The sequence below is a fragment of the Sebastes fasciatus genome, chromosome 12 (assembly GCF_043250625.1).
Source record: "Sebastes fasciatus isolate fSebFas1 chromosome 12, fSebFas1.pri, whole genome shotgun sequence".
Taxonomy (NCBI): Eukaryota; Metazoa; Chordata; class Actinopteri; order Perciformes; family Sebastidae; genus Sebastes; species Sebastes fasciatus.
The window spans coordinates 13,911,282-13,935,040 of record NC_133806.1 but is presented as its reverse complement, the minus strand read 5'-3'; the positions used below and the strand labels follow the sequence as shown (position 1 = coordinate 13,935,040).

The 23,759-nt window shown below is 41.9% G+C and overlaps 2 protein-coding genes across 3 annotated transcripts; both read left to right on the top strand.

Annotated features, from left to right (window-relative positions):
* Positions 1–1,976: 1,976 nt before the first annotated feature.
* Positions 1,977–6,360, top strand: tubb5 (tubulin, beta 5). Its single transcript, XM_074653239.1, has 5 exons — positions 1,977–2,137; positions 4,486–4,594; positions 4,820–4,930; positions 5,026–5,270; positions 5,379–6,360. Exons 1-5 carry the CDS (start codon positions 2,081–2,083, stop codon positions 6,189–6,191), a joined length of 1,335 nt encoding a protein of 444 aa, XP_074509340.1. The 5' UTR covers positions 1,977–2,080; the 3' UTR covers positions 6,192–6,360.
* Positions 6,361–8,783: 2,423 nt separating this feature from the next.
* Positions 8,784–23,487, top strand: mdc1 (mediator of DNA damage checkpoint 1). Of its 2 annotated transcripts, XM_074653237.1 has the most exons (13): positions 8,784–8,859; positions 9,216–9,378; positions 9,981–10,565; positions 10,648–10,726; positions 10,861–12,077; positions 13,747–13,809; positions 13,931–15,049; positions 15,191–17,466; positions 17,964–18,101; positions 19,246–19,428; positions 19,562–19,687; positions 20,310–20,420; positions 21,259–22,582. In XM_074653237.1, the coding sequence occupies exons 2-13, from the start codon at positions 9,243–9,245 to the stop codon at positions 21,460–21,462; spliced, it is 6,237 nt and encodes a 2,078-aa protein (XP_074509338.1). In that variant the 5' UTR covers positions 8,784–8,859; positions 9,216–9,242; the 3' UTR covers positions 21,463–22,582. The 2 variants fall into 2 exon arrangements, with proteins under 2 accessions (XP_074509338.1, XP_074509337.1); XM_074653236.1 differs by having other exon boundaries at positions 13,931–17,466; positions 21,259–23,487.
* Positions 23,488–23,759: the final 272 nt, after the last annotated feature.

Genomic DNA, 23,759 nt, shown 5'->3' with positions numbered 1-23,759 from the left:
CATATAAATAAAAATCATCCAGCAGCAGAGATTAGTTTGTACTCTGTAATCCTCTGTTAAAACTCTAATCTGATTATATCATAGACATGCAGGGTTTTGGATTTGCTCCTGTCTGATAGGAGCTGGGAACATGAGCCTGACTCACCCATCCGATCCACTCTGAGCACAGACACTTCTCCACAGGTGTGAGGCTTCCTGGAGCAAACATTTTCCCTCCTCCTTTTTGTCAAGGTCTTTGAGTCGAGGATGACTGAAGTTACTTCCTAAGAGGCCTCTCCCTAGGTTGTATTCTGAACTTTAACATTTTGAAACATGCTCCTTTTGATACATCTTTGATTTACTTTCATCACTGCTGAACAGAGAAATGTAACTAATTGGCATTAGTAATAATCCAACTCTTACAGTATGGCATAATTTCTGGGAGGCCTGGGACAATAAAGGGCAACAGTTTAATACATACATGTATGTCCCACAAACTTGATTATAAGGCTGCGTCAACTCACCTGTTCTGGGAATATCACACAAACATAAACAAATCACAGCCTCCCAAATTGATAGCTACAGAACAGCTACTAAATGGACCTTGAGCTGAGATTGTTTTCTCAATTGCTGTTTCCAAAGCTACTGTAAGATGACCTTCAGCTTTTGAGCCATAGACGAGAAATCCTTGAAGTGCCCAGAAAAAAAGTAAAATGAAATTTGCACATCTAGATTTCCATGACAACTGCTCAAACTCCAACAGCAGATGACGATTTGATTTGATTTCACTTTATTGTCAGATTTCTCTGAAATTTGTCCTGCATCACAGGACATAGTGTACTCTGCTTCACATAACAAAACACATCATTTAGACAAACATATATATCACGTCAGACATGACGATTAAGCAGCAGCAGCGCAAACAGTTTCATGATTAGCTTTCACATTCAGTGCTTAGCATACACAGGTCTTAAAGGGGACCTATTATCCTTTGTGTTTTTCCCTTTCCATTAATGTATTATATAATTTTTTTGTGCAGGAAAAATGTCTGCAAAGTTACAAAGCCCAAGGTCCACGTCAAAGGGAGTTACTCTCCCTCACAGAAACACTGCTCCTGAACTGCCTGAAACGCCTTGATTGAAATCCCGCCTTTTCTTCTGTAACGTGGTGATGTCAACAAGTAACACACTTACATAATACCTGCCTAGCGGCTTGTTTGTCACGCCCTCAAACAAAGCTAGTTAGAGTGGAGCTGGAGCGGAGTCTGAAGAGTTTGGTAACAGTGGGCCAGCTCACCAATCAGAGCAGACTGGGCTTTTTGGGAAGGAGGTAAGGAGCTCAAACAGAGTGTTTCAGACAGAGGGTGAAAAGAGGTGCCGGTACAAGAAAAGTAAAGCGTTTTTTGAACATTAAAGCATATAAACATGCTCTAGTCGAAACCCAAAAATACAAATATGCGCCTGAAAATAAGCATAATAGGTCCTCTTTAAAAGATAAAAAAAAGGCACCAGATTCCAGTGTCACATGACTCCTGCCCTACTGAGACCTCAAACTCTGATTGACACATAAATGAGTTCTTTAATTTATCATCAAGATCATGTAATATGAGGAAAAAGCTCCAGAACAGCTATAAACAGGCCTTGTAGTGAGACAAAAGACCTTGAGGAGAGGGGCTGGAGCTGGCTGACCCCATCATGTCTACCATCTGTCTCCTCAGCAGGAAGTGTTACAGTAAGAAGAGTGATTTAAAAACTGCTGATTGGTTGTTCGCCTCTGAAATAAAAAAATAATAAAAAATAAAAAACTGCAATACATATCAGTCACTGGGTGTTTCTTTCTGGACACCAGCTGATAAAATTGTGGTCTATCTCTGCATGGATCTTATTTCCACACCCTGATCTGCAGCAGAGCCCCTCCTCATCCGGGCACTGGATCAGTCCTCTCAGCCAATCAGGAGCAGCCGGGTCCGGGTCTAGCCTTGCCCCCCTGGAGACGCTCCAACATTATAAAAGCATTGTCTGACACTTTCACATCAGTTTATACGGTCGGCTCCCCTTCCACCACCGAGAGAAACGCGTCTGCTGCAACTTTAGCATCCACTATGAGGGAAATCGTGCACATCCAAGCCGGCCAGTGCGGTAACCAGATTGGTGCCAAGGTAAGAAGAAATATCATTATTGATTATTTATTCCCTTTAAATAAATTAGGTTTCCTCTCACTGATGAAAACTCATTGAGTTTTGTTTTATTATGTAGCTGATTGTTTGTATGAATACAAATAACTCCTTTTGTCTCATTGTGCATAAACAAAAAACATACATTTATGTGCTTAAAACACGTAATAAATCATAAAAACATCACTCATAAATGTTGATCAACATGTTTTATTTTCGTGCTTTTTTTCTGTCTGGATGGTGATTGCACTGCGGTAACCGGTGGGTGGGTGTGGAGGCGCTTATACTCGCATAGTAATAACGCTATAACGGGGTTTTGTTCACTCAACAGTTGAGGCTTCAGCTGAACTCGAGATTATTGTCTGGGGGAAAAGAAAAGAAAAAAAATGAGTCTATTCTTCACTTGTCAGAGCCCTTCAGTCAGTCAGGACTCTGCACCGGTTTCTTTGTCTTGCACACACAGATATGGCTGATATGAAACAGATGGGAGGCCTGCTTAATTCCCCCCTCCTACCTCCAAATTCATCAATATCTCATATCGATTAGATTTTATTCCTGCAGTGCTTTAGATGCAGGCTGCTGTTACAGCTGGTGAGAAATAAGGGGGGGGGCTGTGGGAAGGGTGTGGCATGGGTATAATTGGTGAAGAAAGAATGGCTCCCTTTAAAAAGACTCATAAAAGTGCATTTTCTGAGACATAAACAATGAAATACTCTCATAAGCTTCCATTTGACAATTTTTTTTAATATAATTTGAATGCATTTGACACTATAGTCTACTTACCCTGCAGTCTGCCTCACAACGCATCACCCACCCTGTCTTACAGTAACAATAGCAGTCTGCTACAGTACATGTCTTCTCGGCCCCTTATTATCCCTGTCTTTTGTTTTACAACTGATCCTTTGCTACAGACAGCATATGTTTAACACACACACACACAAACACACACACACACAGATGAATTTTGTCCTGCTATTCAAATATAGTTTGGAGACCACATATTACATCATTATCATAGTGATGCTCTGCTGCTGGCAGGGGTTTTAATGTCCAGTAAAGCAGGGCCTGTCTTTGTAATGAATGTCTTCCATCTCCAAACCAAATTAGGGACGGGTGGGTGGGGGGAGGAATGGGGGAAACAGCTGATGCACAGTGGTTGAAGTCATTGGGTTGGCTCAATGGACTTGAGTTGGCAATGCCTTGGAAGACTATCTACCAGGAATAAACACAAAATAAAACCATTATATATATTTATATTGCATTTTTGTAGCAGTTGCACCACAGAATGCCAACTAAATAATGTATTCATTTGTGCAATTGGAGTTAATGCAGTAAATTCATCTATCTCCATCCTTTTAAAGTATAAAGGATAATTTGTGTTAAAACCGTCACTGGCATTGAGTATCCCTTTTTGTTTCCATTCCCCTAGGACTCATTGACTCAGAAGTCCAGTGGATATGATTGACAGAATTGCTGAAGAGCTGCGCTGTGGTGATTTAGGTCATGGGTGTGGCATTGCCTTCCTGCTTAATGTCCTCATTCTTTCGCTATGATTATTTTCAGTCTTTACTGATAGACATCTACTGTGTCACTGTCAAATATCTGTCAGTTTCTCAGTCTTTTTCCACTCTTTGTTCTCTTTTTTCTCATATTAAGGTCACTCTGCCATTTTTTGTTTTTACATGGTCTTACTAAAATGTCATGACACTTTAGACCACGACTGACTCCCAATCTCTTAAGTACTGAACAGCAATACAGCCCGCTTATCCAGATTACTCTAAATCCTCCTATTGCTGCTCTTAGCAGAAAAAATCACAGGCTGTATGACAAAAAAAAAGCCTTAGTTGGAAGATATCACAAAAAATATATGCACGCAAATGTGCGCCTGCATGCAAAACAGTCACATCCGCTTAATGGGATTTAATGCGTACACACTGTGAGTGTGGTCTTTAAACAGTGAACAAGACGTGAATACAGATCTGGAGACAATCAGTGTCCTCAGTGTAGTGTGACCGCCTGCAAATGGAGTTGATTTTCAGTGTTGCCCCCGGAGTGATCTGTAGCCCCTTTGTGCTCCCTGCTTTTTGCATTTTACATCTGAAAGAAGTGCATACAAAAACAACAGGAGATATTAACAGCTGCATTGTATTAAATGGGTTAATATATGGCTTGGTGAAAGGGGGAAAAAATCCCATCAGAATTAAAAAATGCAAACCCACTGCTGTTTTCCTCGTTTAAAGTCCCCAGTCCCATAAACCACATCGCTAATGGATACATGTGTACTTTCTTTGCAAGTAGCTGTCATGTGATAACCTTCCATTTTGTGTCTGCAGTTCTGGGAAGTCATCAGTGACGAGCACGGCATCGATCCCACAGGGACTTACCACGGAGACAGTGACCTGCAGCTGGACAGGATCAGCGTCTACTACAATGAGGCCACTGGTAAGTTGCCTTCCTAATTTGTACATAAATAAAGAGTATATCATGTGGACACATTGTCCAGCTTTGCTATTTCATTCTGAAGTATAACTTAAGACATGTTACTTTCTCATGTCTGTTGTCATGCATGGATTTTCTCACTTTATATATCCTGTGTAACATCCAAGACTGCATTATTAAATTGGTGTGTTTCTCTCTCTCTCCCTGTCTTTTCTCTTTCTCACGTAGGAGGCAAATATGTACCTCGTGCCATCCTGGTCGACTTGGAGCCTGGCACTATGGACTCTGTGAGGTCTGGACCCTTTGGACAGATATTCAGACCTGACAACTTTGTGTTCGGTGGGTGGAATAAAGCCATATTCTCATGACAGTGAATGCCTTTTATGAGTGGGGATGAAAGAATATTCACCTGTATGTCACTTCTTCCCCTCCAGGTCAGAGCGGTGCTGGAAACAACTGGGCCAAGGGTCACTACACAGAAGGAGCTGAGTTGGTGGACTCGGTTCTGGATGTGGTCCGCAAAGAGTCAGAGAGCTGTGACTGCCTGCAGGGATTCCAGCTAACCCACTCTCTCGGTGGTGGAACAGGGTCCGGTATGGGAACCCTGCTCATCAGCAAGATCCGTGAGGAGTACCCCGACCGTATCATGAACACCTTCAGTGTGGTGCCCTCCCCCAAGGTAACGCACCCTTGTGATAGAGCATAAGAATTTTGAGTTTTAATTTTAGTTTCTTAGGTTTTCTCCTCTAAGATCATGAGACTGATTTTGTGTATTCTCTATCCTCAGGTGTCCGACACAGTGGTTGAGCCTTACAATGCCACCCTCTCAGTCCACCAGCTTGTGGAGAACACAGATGAAACCTACTGTATTGACAATGAAGCCCTGTATGACATCTGCTTCCGTACTCTGAAACTGACCACACCCACATACGGAGACCTCAACCACCTGGTGTCCGCCACCATGAGCGGGGTCACCACCTGCCTGCGCTTCCCCGGTCAGCTCAACGCCGACCTGCGCAAACTAGCCGTCAACATGGTGCCTTTCCCACGTCTGCACTTCTTCATGCCCGGGTTCGCCCCCCTGACCAGCAGAGGAAGCCAGCAATACAGAGCCCTCACAGTCCCCGAGCTCACCCAGCAGGTGTTCGACGCCAAGAACATGATGGCCGCGTGCGACCCGCGCCACGGCCGCTATCTGACCGTCGCCACCGTGTTCCGCGGGCGCATGTCCATGAAGGAGGTCGACGAGCAGATGCTCAACGTGCAGAACAAGAACAGCAGTTACTTCGTCGAATGGATCCCCAATAATGTGAAGACCGCCGTCTGTGACATTCCACCCCGCGGCCTCAAGATGGCCGTCACTTTCATTGGCAACAGCACAGCCATCCAGGAGCTGTTCAAGCGCATCTCAGAGCAGTTCACAGCCATGTTCCGTCGAAAGGCCTTCTTGCATTGGTACACAGGCGAAGGTATGGATGAGATGGAGTTCACTGAAGCAGAGAGCAACATGAATGATCTGGTGTCTGAGTACCAGCAGTACCAGGAGGCCACTGCTGAAGAAGAGGGTGAATTTGAGGAGGAGGCTGATGATGATCCTTGAAGATAAAAATGTGAAGGTCAAGTCATCAGTGCCAAAATAATAATAAAAAAACAACAACCACAAAAGTATCAAGGAACAAACATAGTGTCTGAAGCATTGCTAGAATTCCACTTTAGCATTCATTAGATATCTCTTGTAGTTCATTGCAAATAAAGTTGTCAAATCAAAACTTGTCTGCCTTTCATTAATGTTTACATATAAATGATTTTGTCTGATAAAACTCAGCGATCAAATTTCAATTACATTTCAAAACAGTGTCATAAAAAGGATTTCCAGAGATGGATAAATGTTAACTCTGTTGAGGTCAGCAGTTTCTGTCGTAGAGGATACTGATGCATTCATGTGCTGTTTCCTGCAGCTACGAAATATAGCCGCATCATTCCATTTTGTTATGCATGGATAAGTAGGTTTAATGTCTGTTCTGTGAGCATTAAGCTATAAAACAGTGAAGTAAACAGGTATTCTCCGTGTAGTCATGCAGTAGGTCAAATGTGGTTACCAGATATTATTAGAGTATTTAATGAGGTGTAATATCAAGGTTTTTACTCTGCAAGCATAACGGTTAAGGGCGCATAACCAAGTTGCAACATGATAGTCTGACCAAGTTTTTTTCTCTGCGCCAAGCCACATTCCCACAACTATGAGTCAAACCTAAGAACATATGTTCATTGCACCCTGGCAGCGTTTAGATGATCTTAATATACAACTTCAAAAGTACAGTTCCATATATTTAGACCAAACCAGCAACGCTGTACTTAATTTGGAACGCTTAAATATTTTTACAACTCAACAAATATAAAAAATGTCATGTGTTTATCGTTGCTTTACATTCAAATTCCTGTGGAGAACGTGGGGGTTGAGATGAACCAAAGAAAACAGTAAATAGTTGTGTAACTTTATTATTATGTCATAAACACTAGACTTCAAACTGTTGTGGGCCCAAGGGCAAGAATTAGCTACTGTGCCCATATTTCTGCGGTAATTTATACAAAATATAAGCACAAAACTGAAGAAATAATGGTCTTGGACTACCTTTTGACACAGAGACCCTCTTCGAGACAGTTCCTGGATGTTTAGGTAATAAAGCAGCACACAATTTAATAGGCTACTCTATCAAAAAGTAAGCTCAACTACAAGCCAAGTATACATTTCTATAGATAGGCAAGAATAATTAATTATACTTTTCTTAAGTATATCTTGATCAAAAGATTAAGTATAAATTGGCCTATAAGCCAAGAAGACTTTTCTGTATACTTGTCAGTATGAGCCAAGTATACTTGTGTATACTTCTGTTACGTAGCCTATATCCATGATAAGTACAATGGGCAGACCGTTAAGACCAGGGGTCAGTAACCTGCGGCTCTGGAGCCTCATGTGGCTCTTTAGCTCCTCTCGAGTGGCTCCCTGTGAATTTTTAAAAATGGAAATGAATAACCGTTTTTTGTTTACATTTTCATAATTACTTAACATTGTTGTAGGTCTAATGTAGGACGGTACGACGGAGTATTAGGGCCACATTGAGGAAAAAAAAATAAAATCTGACATTTCGAGAATAAAGTCATAATATTACGAAAATAAAGTCATAGGTTTACGAGAAAAAAGTCGTAATATTATGAGAATAAAGTCATAATATTATAAAGTAGTAATTTTACGTGTTATTTTCTTTTTTTTCTCGTAAAGTTATGACTTTATTGTCGTAATATTACGACTTTTTTTCTCCTTAAGTTATGACCTTATTCTTGTAAAATTAAGACTTTTTTTCTCGTAAAGTTATGACATTATTCTTGCAATATTACGACTTTTTTTCTCGTATTGTATGACTTTATTCTCGTAATAGTACGACTTTTTTTCTCGTTAAGTTCTGACTTTATTCTCGTAACATTACGACTTTTTTTCTCGTAAAGTTATGACTTTATTCTCATAATATTACAATTTTTTTTCTCGTATTGTATGACTTTATTCTCGTAATAGTACGACTTTTTTTCTCGTTAAGTTATGACTTTATTCTCATAATATTACTTTTTTTTCGTATTGTATGACTTTATTCTCGTAATATTACGACTATTTTTCTCGTAAAGTTATGACCTTATTCTTGCAATATTACAACTTTTTTTCTCGTAAAGTTATGACTTTATTCTCGCAATATTACGACTTTTTTTCTCATAATATTATGACTTTATTCTGTAAATCTCAGATATTTTTTCCCTCAATGTCGCCCTAATACTCCGTAGTACATTTGCACTTTGGCCATCACTGCATTAGACTTATTATACTATATACTTAGACTATAAACTGTGTTACCTTCATCACTATGCTCAAATGTTTTGCCACTCCAGACAGATTTATTTATTTTATTGTTGTTTCCTAAAATGTCTCTTTTGATAGTAAAGGTTGCTGACCCCTGCTTTAGATTATAGTTTAGCCCAGTGTGTGTGTGGCGGTCCCTTTAAGATACGTGTGTGCGGGAAACGTTGGTCCAATCAGAGACGGTTAAAATCAGACTGAGGTTTGACTGACCAATAGGAACAGATTCCAGCGTGAGTGACAGGTATATTGACCAATCACTGGCGGTTGTGACTCCTCAGGTGGGCGTGGTCGATTCTCTCCAGGATATGCATGTTTATTATTTTCGTGTATAATCTCCACAGAGCAAAACGTGTTGAAGAAGGTATGTATCTGAGTACAACGTTACTTGTTTTCCTATAACATGAGATTATGATGTTGACAATCTTAGTTTTGTTTCTATGGTGACAGAAAGCTGTGAAGTGATGTTGTTTGTTGTTTGGACATGTCCATACACGTCCAATAAAAGTTGCATTTCTTTACTCTACAAACTGGAAACTATCAATAACACAACATAAGAGTATAGCTAAAGAGATCAATTAGCTAATTAGGCTGACGTTAACCTAATGGCGTTGCCTAGTAACGTTAATATCTACTAACTGGCTTCTCCAGGACAGTTAACAGCTCACATTGGTGGGATTAGACATTACAGCCTTTAATATACATCTATCTGTGTTTCAGTATCTTCTGTCCTACCCTGTGTGAGCAATGGATGCTACTCAGATGATCAGTGACTCAATCTTGGAGTCAGATGAAGAAGAAAATGAAGAGGAGAATGAAAACAAGAGGGGACGACCTTTGGCTAAACTGTGCATCTTAAAAAATGAACATATCCCTGAGACAGGTGAGTGGCTTACTACTGCTGTTATTACTTGTTGATTTAGATAGATGGATATACAGGGAGATAGATGGATATATAGGGAGATAGATAGATAGATAGATAGATAGATAGGTAGTAACTTTATTGATCCCGAGGGAAATTCAAGTTTCCAGTATCACAGTTCCATAGTGCAAAACATGTTAGTAAAAAAGTTAGTAGTGCAAAGTACAAAACAATATACCAGATATAAAAATACAAGGAGATGAAGAAAACTGTTAAAACTGAATATAGTGCAGGGTAACAGCTGTGATACACGACTATTAAAAAAGTGAATATAGTGCAGAGGAGACTGTTAAAAGTGAATATAGTGCAGAGGAGACTGTTAAAAGTGAATATAGTGCAGAGGAGACTGTTAAAAGTGAGTATAGTGCATTAATATCTGTCCTGCAGACCGTCCTCCTTTGTAATCACAAAGGATTTCCTGAGTCTGTCTGTGGAGCACTTGGGGAGCAGCAGCCTGCCGCTAAACAAGCTCCTCTGTTTGGTCATGACAGTCTGCCTAACCTTGCATGATCAGGTTTTGTCTATTTATTTTATTCTGATGGACGTTCTCTCTGTCCCCCCAGAGTTGCCCCTCTTTTTGGGAGATAATGTGCTGGGCCGTGACCCCAACACCTGCACCCTGCCTTTGCCAGCACCCTCGATATCCAAGCAGCACGCAACCATCTGCATCTCTGTCTACAGGAGAAGAGGTTGTCCCAGGGAAGTGGACACAGAGGCTTTGGTTTGGGACCTAGGGAGCATGAACGGGACCCGCAAGGGCCACTTAAAGCTGAGTCCTAATGTACGCTATGCCCTCAGTGAATGTGACAGTTTGCTGGTGGCAGACATCCCATGTCAGTTTGTCAGCTGCGCTATAGACACAGTCTCTTCTCAAGGGCACATGAGGACTCCTGTGAGCAGAAATTCAGGGGTAAATGCCAGGTTGCCAGATGCCTCGGGTGAAAACACAAGCACAGGCAGCAAGGAATGTGTCAACGGAGGTACAAAGGCGAGGGTGTCATTACCAAATCAGGACAAAAGGAAGACTCCTGTCAGAACCAGTTGCCTCTCCTTTGAGCAAACTCCAACCCAGCCACCGGGGAGTCTGGTCCCAGAATCTGACTTGGACTCAGACGGGGAAAGAGGAGACAGAAAGTGCAAGGCTCTAGGTATGTAAACTATGTAAATACGTATAGAAATGAAGCCCTGTTTTTTGTAGCTGATGTTTTACATCTTTATTATCTTTTACAGTGTCCGATTCTGACTCCCATAAATCAAGTCCCACCTGCTCAACATTTCTGAGTCCCTCAAACAAAATTGTCCCTGAGAGGTATATTAGCAACATCTTATTTTGGGCTTTTCAAACTATGTATATTCATAACACAGACATAACTAATCCCTGTAACTATGTGCTTTCACTTCTGAATTATAATTCTTGTCATGTTGTTTTCCGCTGTTTTACAGTGAGGATGAAAGTCCCATCACACCGTCCTCCTCCTCCTCAACTAAAAATAGGCCTTACAGATGTGCCACCTTCAGCAAGGAGGAGACAGACGTAGATGTGGGGCGACAGCAGCTGAAGAAAGAAAAGGCACTTGCGATTGTGGACGACAGTGAAGAGGAAGAAGAAAGAGCAGCAGCGGGAGGGAGAAAGTCTGAGAAAAGTGGACAACACCTGCCAGTGAAACCAGAAAGCAATGTCAGTCTTACAGGAGAAGATGAGTTGCCTGTATCTACACCAGCCATCTTCACTGGTGCGATCCCTGCATTTGACATGGACAGTGACACTGATATGGAGGGAGAGGAGGAGGGTCTTGTGACCTTGAATACAAACCAACAAGCTGATCAGCCACCAAACACAGCCCAGTTTCACATGGACAGTGATACAGATGTTGATGAGGATGAGGATGCCTTGGACAAAGTTGCCAAATCTGTGCCTTCCTCTGCTGACCACACCAAACCTCCTCATGTTATTCAGCCAGAGAGCATTACTATGGACAGTGACACTGATGTGGATGATGATGATGATGATGATGCTGCTGTGTCAGACGCTGCTCCAAAAGCAAAACACACAGCTGACTCTGCTCCTTCAATGCAGCTGAAAGATCTCAACCTAGACAGTGACACAGATGTTGATGAGGAAGAAGAAGAAAAGGATCGTGGAACAAATAATGCACGCTCTAAAATAGATGAAACTCCCACTAGATCCGACATCAAGCCAGTTGCAGTTGCTGCGCCTCACAGTCTGCATCTAGACAGTGACACAGATGATGAAGCTATTCCTGCCCCCGCCATCGGTGAACCCTCGGTGGCGTCTACTGTCTCAGATGCAGGAGCTGGTTTGGGTGTTCTGTCTGACAGCGACACAGATGTGGATGACGATTCTGATCTGGTCATACCTGTCGCCGTCTCAACCTTGTCAGCCGGTCCTAGTACCAGGTCAGGAGCTCTTCAGTCAGGTTCTGATGCTGACACAGATGTTGATGAATCCAGCGTGCCTACTGCTGGGGACGGGGTCATTCCACCCGACCTTAGAGTGGACGGTGACACAGATGTGGAGGATAAGGAAGAGGATTTTGGAGAGGCAGGAGAGGGCCAGATTCCAAGCCTGCAAAGAGAAAATACACCTGGGTTGCTGGTTCCCCTTCAGCAGAACTGCTCTACTCCTGTACAGGTGCCAGGTAATCAGTCAATCAATTTTCAAATGAGAACTTAACAGGATGAATGTAGGCTGCAGCCGAAAGATCATTTTCATTATTGTTTCATCTGCCGATCATTTCTCCATTCATTATTTGGTTTATAAAATAACGGAAAATAGTGATAAATTCTCATTATGATTACCCACAACCCAAGTTGACGTATTCTGTCTGCTTGTTTTGATCAACCAACAGTCCAAACCCCAAAAGATATTCAGTTTTCAAAGAGAAGCATCAAATCTTTGAAAATTGAAGAAGCTGGAACCAGGGAATGTAGGCACTTTTACTTGAGAAATGACTGAAACGATTAATCAGTTATTCAAATAGTGTCCAGCCAATTAGGGCTGGGTGATTAATCAAATTTTATTTTAAATTACGAATATGGCTTCCAACAATTATGAAAACAAGATAATCGAGATAAAATTATTATTTTGCCACATTCAGTTTCACAATGAAGCTCTCGTTTTCTCTTGTAATATAAATCCAGCGCACCATGCATTTCCTTTACAGTGTTGCGTTTTTGCCTGTTTTCGCTGAGTTACTGACTGGAATATGTTGAATATAGTTTACCAAAATGTTGAATATATATTTAGGAGTCTTCAGTAGGTGGTGGCAGTGAAATACGACATGTTTGATCTAATTTATATTGTTCCAATTTATTTTTGTATATTATATTATATATTGATTATTTATATTTACAGCATAATTTATTTATTTATTTTCATCAAATTACTTTTTCTTTATTATTTTTATATTATTTGTTTGTTTACATTTATTTTTTATTTGTTTTTCAGTTAAATGATATTTAAAGTTTAAGAAAATCCACTGTTTAATATATATATATTTTAAGTTTAATGAGTAATTCAGTGAGTTATTGTGTTATTGTATTGACCAAAATAATCGTAATTATGATTTTTGCCATAATCAAACCTACAGCCAATTCATTTTCTGTTGATTGACTAATCGATTAATTGACCAATTGTTGCAGCTCTAGAATATTGACGTATTAATTTATTTGTATTATTGTTCCAGGTTATTGCTGTTTAGTGGAGGTATTTAGACAATACTTTTAGCATTTGTTTAGCTATGTTAAAATATATAATTTATTAAATTATCACAATTCAACAAAGCAGTATCAACAGTACAAATAACAATGACAAAGAAAAAAAATACAATGAGAGTTACAGACTCCCCATCATAAGTAAAGGTGTGACATGAAGCCTGTCAGGCTTTGCAAGGGCCTCTTTATATCACAACTTCTCAGGTGTGGGAGTGTACTGCAGAGATTGAAGGATCAAGGCAAAACTAAATATAACCTAAACACTATCAACAAACAAAAACAATAATACATGAAAAATTGCACATGTTGTTGGCCCTCAAAATAGAAAGAGGTCAGAATATCTGTTTATGAATGACTAGCAATCAAGAGATGTTGTTTCTCCAAATAATCAATAAAGGGAACTTAGATTTTATTCTATTTTCTTTAAGTGATCCATTTAAAGTGGACTTCCTTTTCTCAATTTAAAGACACATCATGCCCTCCTTGATCCACTGTTTGAACTTTATTGGCATTTTAAACATATTTTTAACATGAAATATAAGCATGTTTAAACTGCCTTTTAATTTTGTTGTCATCACTTTGGGATGGTTCCAGAAGGAGGATTGGAAGATGTGGAGACTCAGGCTTTCCTGAGTCCCTCTTCAGGTCCTTTAAGGGGTGAGTAAATTCAAATTACTCATAACTTTGTGTCTGTTTCTAAGACGATGGGTATGTCAGAGGGAAAATATTCATTTTAACCTTGCACACACTTCTTTATTTTGTCTCCTCGGTCTCCCAGGTGCAATAGCCCCTGCTGCAAGACCTTTAGAATTGTCCTCCTGCTCAGACAGCCAGGAGGATGACTTTGTTCTGGACGAGACGCAGTCCTTCATTCTTCAGACCAGAGACTGCAACCCTCCAGAGGACCACACCATGGAACCCACCCAATCTTTCAGCCTCGAGTCTTCTAGTGATGGAAAAGGCGAACAGTCCAGCAGAGGAGGATCTTTCCAGCTGGGATTGACTGACAGCAGCCACCTGCAGGCTCAGGCCCGAGCCCTAGCCATGGAGAGCACCCAAGCTTTTGTCTCTGTGGTGGGGGGCGTGAATCTGGAAGATACCCAAGCATATGCAGCCGTCTCAAATGCAGACAGAACCTCCTTGGAGAATGATTCAAATCTGGAGGAACCTGGCAGATGTTCAGTAATGTCTGCAAAAGAAGGTCAGGTAGATTTGGCCCTAGAAGCAACACAGGCATATATTTCAGAGCCCTGCAGTGATTCAGAGGATGAAACAGATGAAGATGAGAGAAATCACGCAGCTACTGCTGAGACTCAGCCTTTCCTCTTTGACACCTCATCTACTCTTGCCGTGGCTGAAACCCAACCAATGTCTGCCTTTGAGGAGGAGGAGAGTTTGGATAAAGAGAATCCTACTTCCTCTGTACTACAACATGGGGAGGCAGCTCAACCTCAGAAGAGGCACCTGTCTGCAGCTCTGTCTGTAGCTGAAACTCAACCCATGCACATAAGTGAGGATGAGGAAAGTGATGATGAGGACTTGATTCCAGGTCCACAAAAAAGAAAAGAAAAGCCACTGCAGCTGGAAGAGGAGCAGACACAGACGCTCACAAACTCTGACTTATCACTTGTTGAAACTCAGCCCGTGCACATCGGTGTAGGTGAAACTCAGCCCATGGCTACAAGTGGAAATGAGGAAAGTGATGAAGAGGACTCGATTCCAAGTCCACTAAAAAGAAAAGCAAAGCAACTGCGGCCCGAAGACGAGCAGACACAAACACTCACAAACTCTGACTTATCACTTGTTGAAACTCAGCCCGTGCACATCGGTGTAGGTGAATCTCAGCCAATGGATGCAGGTGATGATGGAGAAAGTGATGAAGAGGACTCGATTCCAGGTCCAAGAAAAAGGAGAGCAAAACCATTGCAACTTGAAGAGGAGTCACAGCCCCTTACTAGTTCTGAAGTCTCTGCTGTTGAAACTCTGCCCATGGGTGCATGTGAAGGTGAGCAAAGTGATGAAGAGGACTCAACTCCAGGTCCTAGAAAAAGAAAAGCAAAGTCACAGCGAATTCAAGAAGAGGAGACACAACCGCTCACACATTCTGAGGCGTCCACTGTTGAAACAAAAACTGGAAAAGGGAAACAATCTGAAGCTGGAACCAGTGGCACCACTACTAGAGGTAGAAGAGGGACAAGGGCGAGATTAAGAGAAGATGAGGAGCAGGCAGAGTCTTCTGAACCTCCCAAGAGACAGACAAGAGGGAAGAATAAAGTTTTGCCAACTACCAGAGGAGGGAGAGGAAAACCAAGGCCTGATGAGGAGGAGAGTGAGGAAGAGGAGGAGGTAGAGCAGGCTAAACGAGCCAGAGGAAAAAAATCCATGAGGCAACAGAAAGATAACGAGGAAAAAAGGCTTGCCACAGAAAGAAACAAGCACGCTGAAAATAACAACCTAATAAAGGAACAAGAAGACAAATTAGAAAGGGAAAGGAAAGAGAAGGAAGAGCAAGAAAGAGTGCAGGCTGAAAATGCGGAAAGGTTAAGACTTGAGCAAGAGAGAGCAGAAAAAGAGAGAATAGAGAGGGAAAGAAAGGAGCAAGAAGAAAAGGAAAGAGCTGATAAGGCACAAAAAGAAAAAGAGGAACAATTGGAGAGGGAGAGAAAGGAGAAGGAAGAAAAGGAGAGATTAGAGTGTAAAAAGGCAGAAAGAGAAGAGAAGGAGAGAATAGAAAATGAGAGAAAGGAGAAGGAGGAAAAAGAGAGATTGGAGACATCAAAGAGGGAACTAGAAGAGAGACTTGAGAGGGAGAGGACGGAACAAGACCACCAGGCGAGACTTGAGATGGAAGCCAAGGAAAAGGAAGAAAGAGAAGAGAAGGAGAGAAAGGAGAAGGAGGAAAAAGAGAGATTACAGCGTGAAAAGGCAGAAAGAGAAGAGAAGGAGAGAATAGAAAAGGAGAGAAAGGAGAAGGAGGAAAAAGAGAGATTGGAGACATCAAAGAGGGAACTAGAAGAGAGACTTGAGAGGGAGAGGAAGGAACAAGAACACCAGGCGAGACTAGAGAGGGAAGCAAAGGAAAAGGAAGAAAGAGAGAGAGTGGAGAAAGAAAAACAAGACAAAGAGGCCAAAGAAAAACAAATAAAAGAGCAAGAAGAAAACCAGAAAACACCCGCAAGAAGTCGACGAGCAGCCAGAAGAACTATTGCTGCCCCGTGTACGACAGAGCCGGAAAGAGCCATATCAGCCGAGGATGATGTCCCAGCGAGGAGAACCAGATCTCGCTCCAACTCCTCCAACTCTGTCAGCTCAGAGAGGTCTGCCTCAAGTGTGAGCACCCGGGGGAGCAGGGGGAGAGGCCGAGGAAGAGGAGTGAAGAGGACCAGTGGGCCGCCACCGGCAGCCGTCGCCAGAAGCAGCAATAGAAGGAGGACGGTGGCTGCAGGGCCAACACAACAGGACAGTAATGATATTTCTCCTCAGGGAGTCCTGTCGAGGTCTAACTCCACCAACTCCCTCAACTCTGAGATAACCATCTGTAGCGTGAGCTCTCAGAGCAGAGGAAGAGGAGGCAGGCTGCGAGGAAGAGGGAGGAAAACAGACTCCATCCCTCCTATCAATAGTCAGAGTGACCACAGTTTGACTCCAAAACCTAGAGCCAGAGGCAGGAAAGCAGAGGAATCCTCTAATGAGGTTAAACATGAGGATGATGAAAAAGAGAAGGCAGACTCTCAGCAGGCCAGTACCACAAGAGGGCGACGGAGAGCCAATGCAAACAGCTCTGATCCTACTGCTGATAAGGAAGACCCTTCAAGTCAGGAGTGTGCTACTGAAGAATCACTTCTGCATAAAAGGGGCAGAGGCCAAAAAGCAGTGAAGAGCGAGACTGTGGAGGCACCAGTCGCTCCTGCAACCAGTGATGGAGACGAGGCTAAAGAGAAAAGAAAAGGAAGAAAAAGAGAATTGGAGGCAAATAGAGAAGAGTTTTCCAGCAGTAGCTCAAAGATACCCAAAGGGAAGGAGAAAGCCCAAACGACAGAGGCAGCAGAAGAAGAAGAAGCTAAAGGTGAAACAAAAGATGAGATTGGAGTCCAAGCTAAGAGAAGAGGAAGAGCATCCAGCGCTCAAGCAAAGAAGAACGTAAAAGAACCCCCCACTGTAGTGGAGGTGAAAGAAGAGAGTGAGAAAATGGAGGAGTGGGCTGTTGACAGGAGAGGCAGAGGTCGGACATCGGTGGTCCTGAAAAAGAAGAAAGAGCAGCAGGAAGATAGTGGAGCATCTGTTGACCAGGATCCACACATGGAGGCATCGGAGGTGACTTAATTACTTTTAAACATGCATTGGAAAATGTAAGGTTTCAGAAGTTGTTGTTTTGAATGAGACAAAAATACATTAGGGCCGAAACATAAATCAGACCAAAGGGAAAGCTGAGTAGTTTATAATTAGTGTCCAGGAACTTCTGTCCTTGGAAAGGAAAGGAAGGCTTTTACCTCGGCCAAAGGCCCTGGTGCATTCTTCTCTATGAGTCAGCCTTTCCACCCATCATAATGCACTGCAATCAACATCAGGGACTGTCTCTCCAACTCTCTCAGCAACAAGAGTAGTCTGACCTACTCTGCATCACCATTAAATACTCTATTGAATTAAGTGTTTTAGTGGTTTAGTGGTCACACAGTCACTTCCTACTCTAACGTTTTATGACCGTGGCTTTCTTACTGCTATCCTCATCATTCTCCTCCTGTGTTTCATGTTTGTCCTTGTGTGTCGTTTGTCCTCGTCTCCCCCCTCCTCCTTTCTCTCCCATTTAACAGCCCCAGACTCCGACCAGCAGTGCATCCCGGAAGCGACAGGCTCCTGTGGACTCCTCACCTGTGGCAAAGACCCCTCGCTCCTCCTCTGCTTCCCCGGCATCTAGTGGTCGATTACGAGCTGCCAGCCAGACCTACAAGGTTTTATGTACACCTGTGGTCATATTTGTCCAAAAAATGATGCACAAGAGGGAAATTTGACCGTAACAAGAGATATTTGTTGTTTGTTTATGCAGGTGAGGACAGGTATGACCAAATAACAGCTTGGTTCTCCACTAAACACACATGTACTGTATGATGAAATGCAGGACAAGGCTGTGCTTTGCTAACTTTATAGGGACCAGAATCAGATTTTATTTTAAACTCATAGGATAACAGATTACCAGAAATCAGCTTATTATTAATACGGTGTGTTTCCGTGTAACGTATCGGCGGATGCCTCTCTCATTCAGCAGCCTTGTTATGTCTGTATAACTTTACACTACGTTGTTTCTCATCCCGTCATCTACCGCTTTTTTATTTCTCACCGCGGACGGCCAGCCTCGCCACACATCCACATACGTATCTCTCTGCTCGAAGAACGAAGGAGGCGGGGTCACACGTCATCAACGCGTCATCAGTTACACTACGCATGTGTTATACACTGTGGTCTTAATGCTCAGGCTGATCGGAGTCCTTAAAAAAAATTCTGAATCCGGATCGCCACCAGAATCTAATAGATTGTTCATTGTGCCACACCTCATCCCTCCAAAAAATGTCATTCAAATCCATTGCGAACTTTTGGAGTAATCCTGCAGACAGACAGACAAACAAACCAACACCGGTGAAAACACAACCCCTTGGGCAAAGGAGGTAATAAATAAGGGATTTGGCCACCAGACTCAAGTTAGACAACAGTAATTTTACCTTGCTGATCATCGAAATACACTTCATTCAAACTTGACAGGAACAAAATAAAACTCATCAAAACTGTCTTTGTTAGTCTTTCCTCTGTTCTAACAATCCCCAACTCTGGTTTGAGAGTTTGAAAGAGAGACTGAATAAGTAACAGATATAAAAAAAGAAGTAACCACCATAACATCACTGTTTACTAACTGTTTTCCGGCACCTTCGTGACACAACAGAAAAAAACAGAAAGGCATATTCGGCTATTTTTAGCAGGTTTTCCCGTGTTTAAAAAACCTGCATAAACACACTAATTTGGGTGGGAGACGGGTTTAGGCCTCATGTGAGTTAACATGGCTTTAGACCTCTGAACAACACAATGTGTCTGTCATTCTCTCAGGTGCTGTTCACAGGCGTGGTGGATGAAGACGGGGAGAGAGTGTTGGCTCGATTGGGAGGCAGCATGGCTAAAGGTGTAGCAGACATGAACTATCTGGTGACCGATAAGGTGCGCAGGACTGTCAAGTTCCTGTGTGCGGTGGCTAAAGGAGTCCCCATTGTCACCACACACTGGCTGGAAAAGGTCAGTTGCTATATTGGCAGTTAAAACTGGCCCCAGACCAGTTTTCTCTTTCTGATAAATGAATGTGGAAGTATATCATACAGACGCACTCAAGACGCTCACCGCTCTTGTTGTCTTTCTCCCTGCGTTTCAGAGTGGTAAGTCTGGGAGCTTCCTGTCTCCTAATGCGTTTCTTGTGAAGGATCCAGAGCAGGAGGAGAAGTTCAGTTTCTGTCTGCAGGAGTCTCTGAGGCTTGCCAGCAGTCAGCCTCTCCTACAGGTACTCTTAACGCAGTCATACCATTTATTTCTGAGCTTGTATTTTGTCTCTGAGTGTTGGAGTGTCATCGAGGCATATTCCTTGGCAGATTGCACACGGGTGGTGGATAATATTGACAGTGAGGAATAATGAGTCATGGTGGGAATCCAGACATGCTTGTGTTAAAATCATCCTGCAGCTTATAAAAGATCTGAAATCCTTGACTTTTTTACCATCGAGCACTGCTTTTAAACTCAGCCTCTTTGTAGTTGAACATGCTCAAATCTATTCATGAGCACAGTGTGGATTGTTTACCATTACACTTTGGCTTGTGGGAAGTAATTTGACATTTATTGTTAATGTACTGATTATGTTTAATGGGCACTTTACGTAGGGGAGCCGGCAGTAATGTTTCCACTTATGTCACATACTCGTCCTACGCTGCACTGTTCACATCAGTATCAAAGCTGCAAAGGGATAGTTTGATACCACATACCACGCTTATACTGGCTAAAATTGTGGCAGGTGTACACATGTAATACCAAAGTCCATTCCTAAGAGCCCTATATTGATTTCTTGAGATGTTCTTGCAGAGACACATGTGGTGTACTCCATCTCTTGTCTTCTCTTCCCTTTCTCTTAGGGGTATGAGATCCATGTTACAAAGTCAGTGAAACCAGAGCCAGTTTATATGAAAGACATCATCTCCTGCAGTGGAGCTACCTTTCTTCCCAAGATGCCGTCCACTCACAAGGTACCAGTCAAACTTTCTCTGTCAGGTCTCACATACAGTAAAGTCACATTTAGTGGCTGTCAAAGTTAAAGCAAATTCATTTTAAGGCCACTAATTTCTTTAACACATTAACGCAACTTGCGTTTTTTAGGTCATAGCGGGCTCAGTTTTAAAGCTAGAGTGAAGATACTGGCATCATATGAAACTAGAAAACCAAAGGAATCCATTATCATTCCATACTGGCTTGTCGCGAAGGAGGCTAAATAACGCTCCAAACTTACGCTAAATTTTGGCGAGGAAAAACTGTCATGGCCATTTTCAAAGGGGTCCCTTGACCTTTGACCTCAAGATATGTGAATGAAAATGGGTTCTATGGGTACCCACGAGTCTCCCCTTTACAGACATGCCCACTTTATGATAATCACATGCAGTTTGGGGCAAGTCATAGTCAAGTCAGCACACTGACACACTGACAGCTGTTGTTGCCTGTTTGGGCTTCAGTTTGCCATGTTATGATTTGAGTATATGTTTTATGCTAAATGCAGTACCTGTGAGGGTTTCTGGACAATATTTGTCATTGTTTTGTGTTGTTAATGCTTTCCAATAATAAATATATACATACATTTGCATAAAGCAAGCATATTTGCCCACTCCCATGTTGATAAGAGTATTAAATACTTGACAAATCTCCCCTAAAAATGTGATTTATTTGCTATTAATCACGATTAACTATGGACAATGATGTGATTAATCATGCCTAGTAGCAGTTCTAGTAGCATTGTTTTGTTATAGTCTGTCTACATATCTTACCATTCAATATATCTGCAGTTATTTATGACTCCTCTCTCCTCCCTCTCAGCCTCAGACTGTAGTGATTTCCTGCGAGGAGGACTGGCCGCTGTGCGGCCCGGCTCTCTCTGCATCGCTGCCAGTCGTCACAGCTGAATTCATTCTCACAGGGATCCTTCAGCAGAAACGTGACCTTCAGACCCACACGCTCTCTGCCCCTGCAAATACTCTCCAACCTGCAGGGGGCAGGGGAAGGAGCAGGAAGAAGACTTAGCACCACCAGGGTTAGAGTATACTGTGAAAAATCACCGTCTGCGTGAAGGAAAGCTGCCACAGTGGGGTTTCCCATCGCTCATAGATTCAGAGACTGATAGAAACGTTAGTGAGTCAGCTGTTCGTCTGTATGAAAGACTTGAAGAATGTATTGTAACACATAGTGTATGTAGTATGGGTATAATTTTACAGTGTGAGCTGTCAAATGTTAAAATTTTACATGTACAGCATCCTGTTTTGCAAGCGAGCGATGGAAGGAAACTTACCAAAAGACTTATTTTATGTTTGAAAAATCTGCTCCCAGTACAGTCTTTTCTTACAATCGTACCTTTTGCCTTGTACATGTGAGAAAATGTAGTTTTTAAAGTTGCAAATGCGATGTTGCTGCTATGCAGGGTGGGAAATAACTACCCATCAAGCGTCCTTGTCACTCTTCCCCCCTCATCCTCCCCTCTCTTTATACAGCGATAACAAGCAGAGCGGGAATTAACGCTGCTACAGTAAATTGCTGCTACTCTCTATGCGTGCTAAGTGTTTGGGCTCAATCAGCCAGTTTGGCAGGTAACCAGCCATGAAGTGGGAGTTGTATAATCATGTTTGGTTGGTGGTGGAGTAGTAGAACCAATGGAGGGCTGTTTATCAGCTACGATGGCCAGTGGATGAAAAAAAAGCTTGTTTCCTGTCCTGATAAGTGCATAGTGCCTTTTTATAACAAGGTAATCATGAACCTACCAGTGTGTCTTGTTTCTCTCTCTCCATTAACCACCACCACCTGCTCCATTAAGGCTTCATCCAATCCTATTACGTCCAGGAATGAGACCCGATATACAGTATAGGCACCTGAATGCTGATGGTGCTTCTACATCGTCTATATCTTATGGGCCATACATTGATCTACTGTGTTTATGTACACATGTTAAAAAAGACCAATGTACAGGACTCACATTTGGTTTGACTCACAGTACATCTTTGAACTTGATGTATCATTTTGTGTTTTAAAGACGGACTCATTAGCATGTAACTAGGTTGATTTTGTCAAATAGCTAGTAACACCAAGTTGAGTATCAAACCATGAATTCTGTCGCTATTACCAGTGAAAACATTAAATCTTTTCTATGTTATGTTTAGCTATATGTGTGTGTTTACTTTTGTAACTTTATACTTAATCTGCATATTTTGGTACTTTATCATGTGGGCCTATTACTAGTATCTATATTGTTTAGGGTTTGATGTGTTGCTCAGTTTAGGAGAACCACAAGATTTGGCCAAAAGCGTCGGGATCATTAAGTAAGTGGACAGTGTATTGAGTTGTTTTTTTGCCTTTTCCAGGGTCAAGAAGGAACCTTAAAGCTCAAAATTGATTTATCTGATTTCAGGACTTTGGTGTCACAGTCCGCGTCCTGAGACCTAAGACTCATCATTGAAGACTCTTAACTGAGGAGGATAAAAATGTTTTCATTGGTGAGATAACGTGACAAAATACAGTGTCATATGTACATGGAGGACAGACGTAATGGACAGACATACAGACAATAACCTAAAGCTATTACAATGATGAGGATATGATAAGAGTCCGGAGTAGTGATTAGATTGGAGCAAGTAGGGTATGATGTTTGTATGGAAGGCAGTGATATATACAGTAATATATATTTTCAGGTTCATACTTGTATTTTGTGTTTCTACTAGAACATGTTTACATGCTGTAATGTTAAAAAAAAAACTTTATTTCCTCATACTGTCGACCTGAATATGCCTGTATTTACCCTCTGTCTTAAACGCTCCGTTTTAGCGCATTTTGACGGAAGTGCAACAGAATTGCGTTGCTAGGCAACAGCTTGGGTCTATGTGTACTTCCTGTCAACTGATGTCATTCACATACACTGCAACCAGGAATAAACTGGGACACATTTAGTATGTTTACGTTTAAAATTGTGTCAAGGGTCTAAATATTGTATATTCGTGACATCACGAAAGGGCAGAAATCCGGACGGCTTGTTTCAAATGCAGAGTTTGTGAATACGGGCTGTGTGTATTTCCCTGTGGATTGAGTGTTTCGATACTTTCACAGTATTTATATAGGACTTAAGCCTGCTTTATAATAAACAAAATATGAAAATCTCACTTTTTTATAATATGGGACCTTTAAGTTACTCCCTGATTGTCATTCCTTAGCCAGCACTTGTGGTGGGTGTTACATAATAGTCCCCGTGCTCTTGCTCTACCCACATCCTGTAAGTAGCTTTTAATTCAGTAATTAATTAATTCAGAGTATCCAGTGTTACACTGGTATCTTATTGG

What these genes read in the sequence shown, in the direction of transcription:
- tubb5 (XM_074653239.1), top strand. Translation starts at nt 2,081, where the DNA reads ATGAGGGAAATCGTGCACATCCAAGCCGGCCAGTGCGGTAACCAGATT. An exon ending in ACCTGACAACTTTGTGTTCG is followed by an intron (nt 4,931 to 5,025) that starts GTGGGTGGAATA and finishes CTTCCCCTCCAG; the next exon opens with GTCAGAGCGGTGCTGGAAAC. An exon ending in GTGTGGTGCCCTCCCCCAAG is followed by an intron (nt 5,271 to 5,378) that starts GTAACGCACCCT and finishes CTCTATCCTCAG; the next exon opens with GTGTCCGACACAGTGGTTGA.
- mdc1 (XM_074653236.1), top strand. Translation starts at nt 9,243, where the DNA reads ATGGATGCTACTCAGATGATCAGTGACTCAATCTTGGAGTCAGATGAA. An exon ending in TGAACATATCCCTGAGACAG is followed by an intron (nt 9,379 to 9,980) that starts GTGAGTGGCTTA and finishes CTGTCCCCCCAG; the next exon opens with AGTTGCCCCTCTTTTTGGGA. An exon ending in AACAAAATTGTCCCTGAGAG is followed by an intron (nt 10,727 to 10,860) that starts GTATATTAGCAA and finishes GCTGTTTTACAG; the next exon opens with TGAGGATGAAAGTCCCATCA.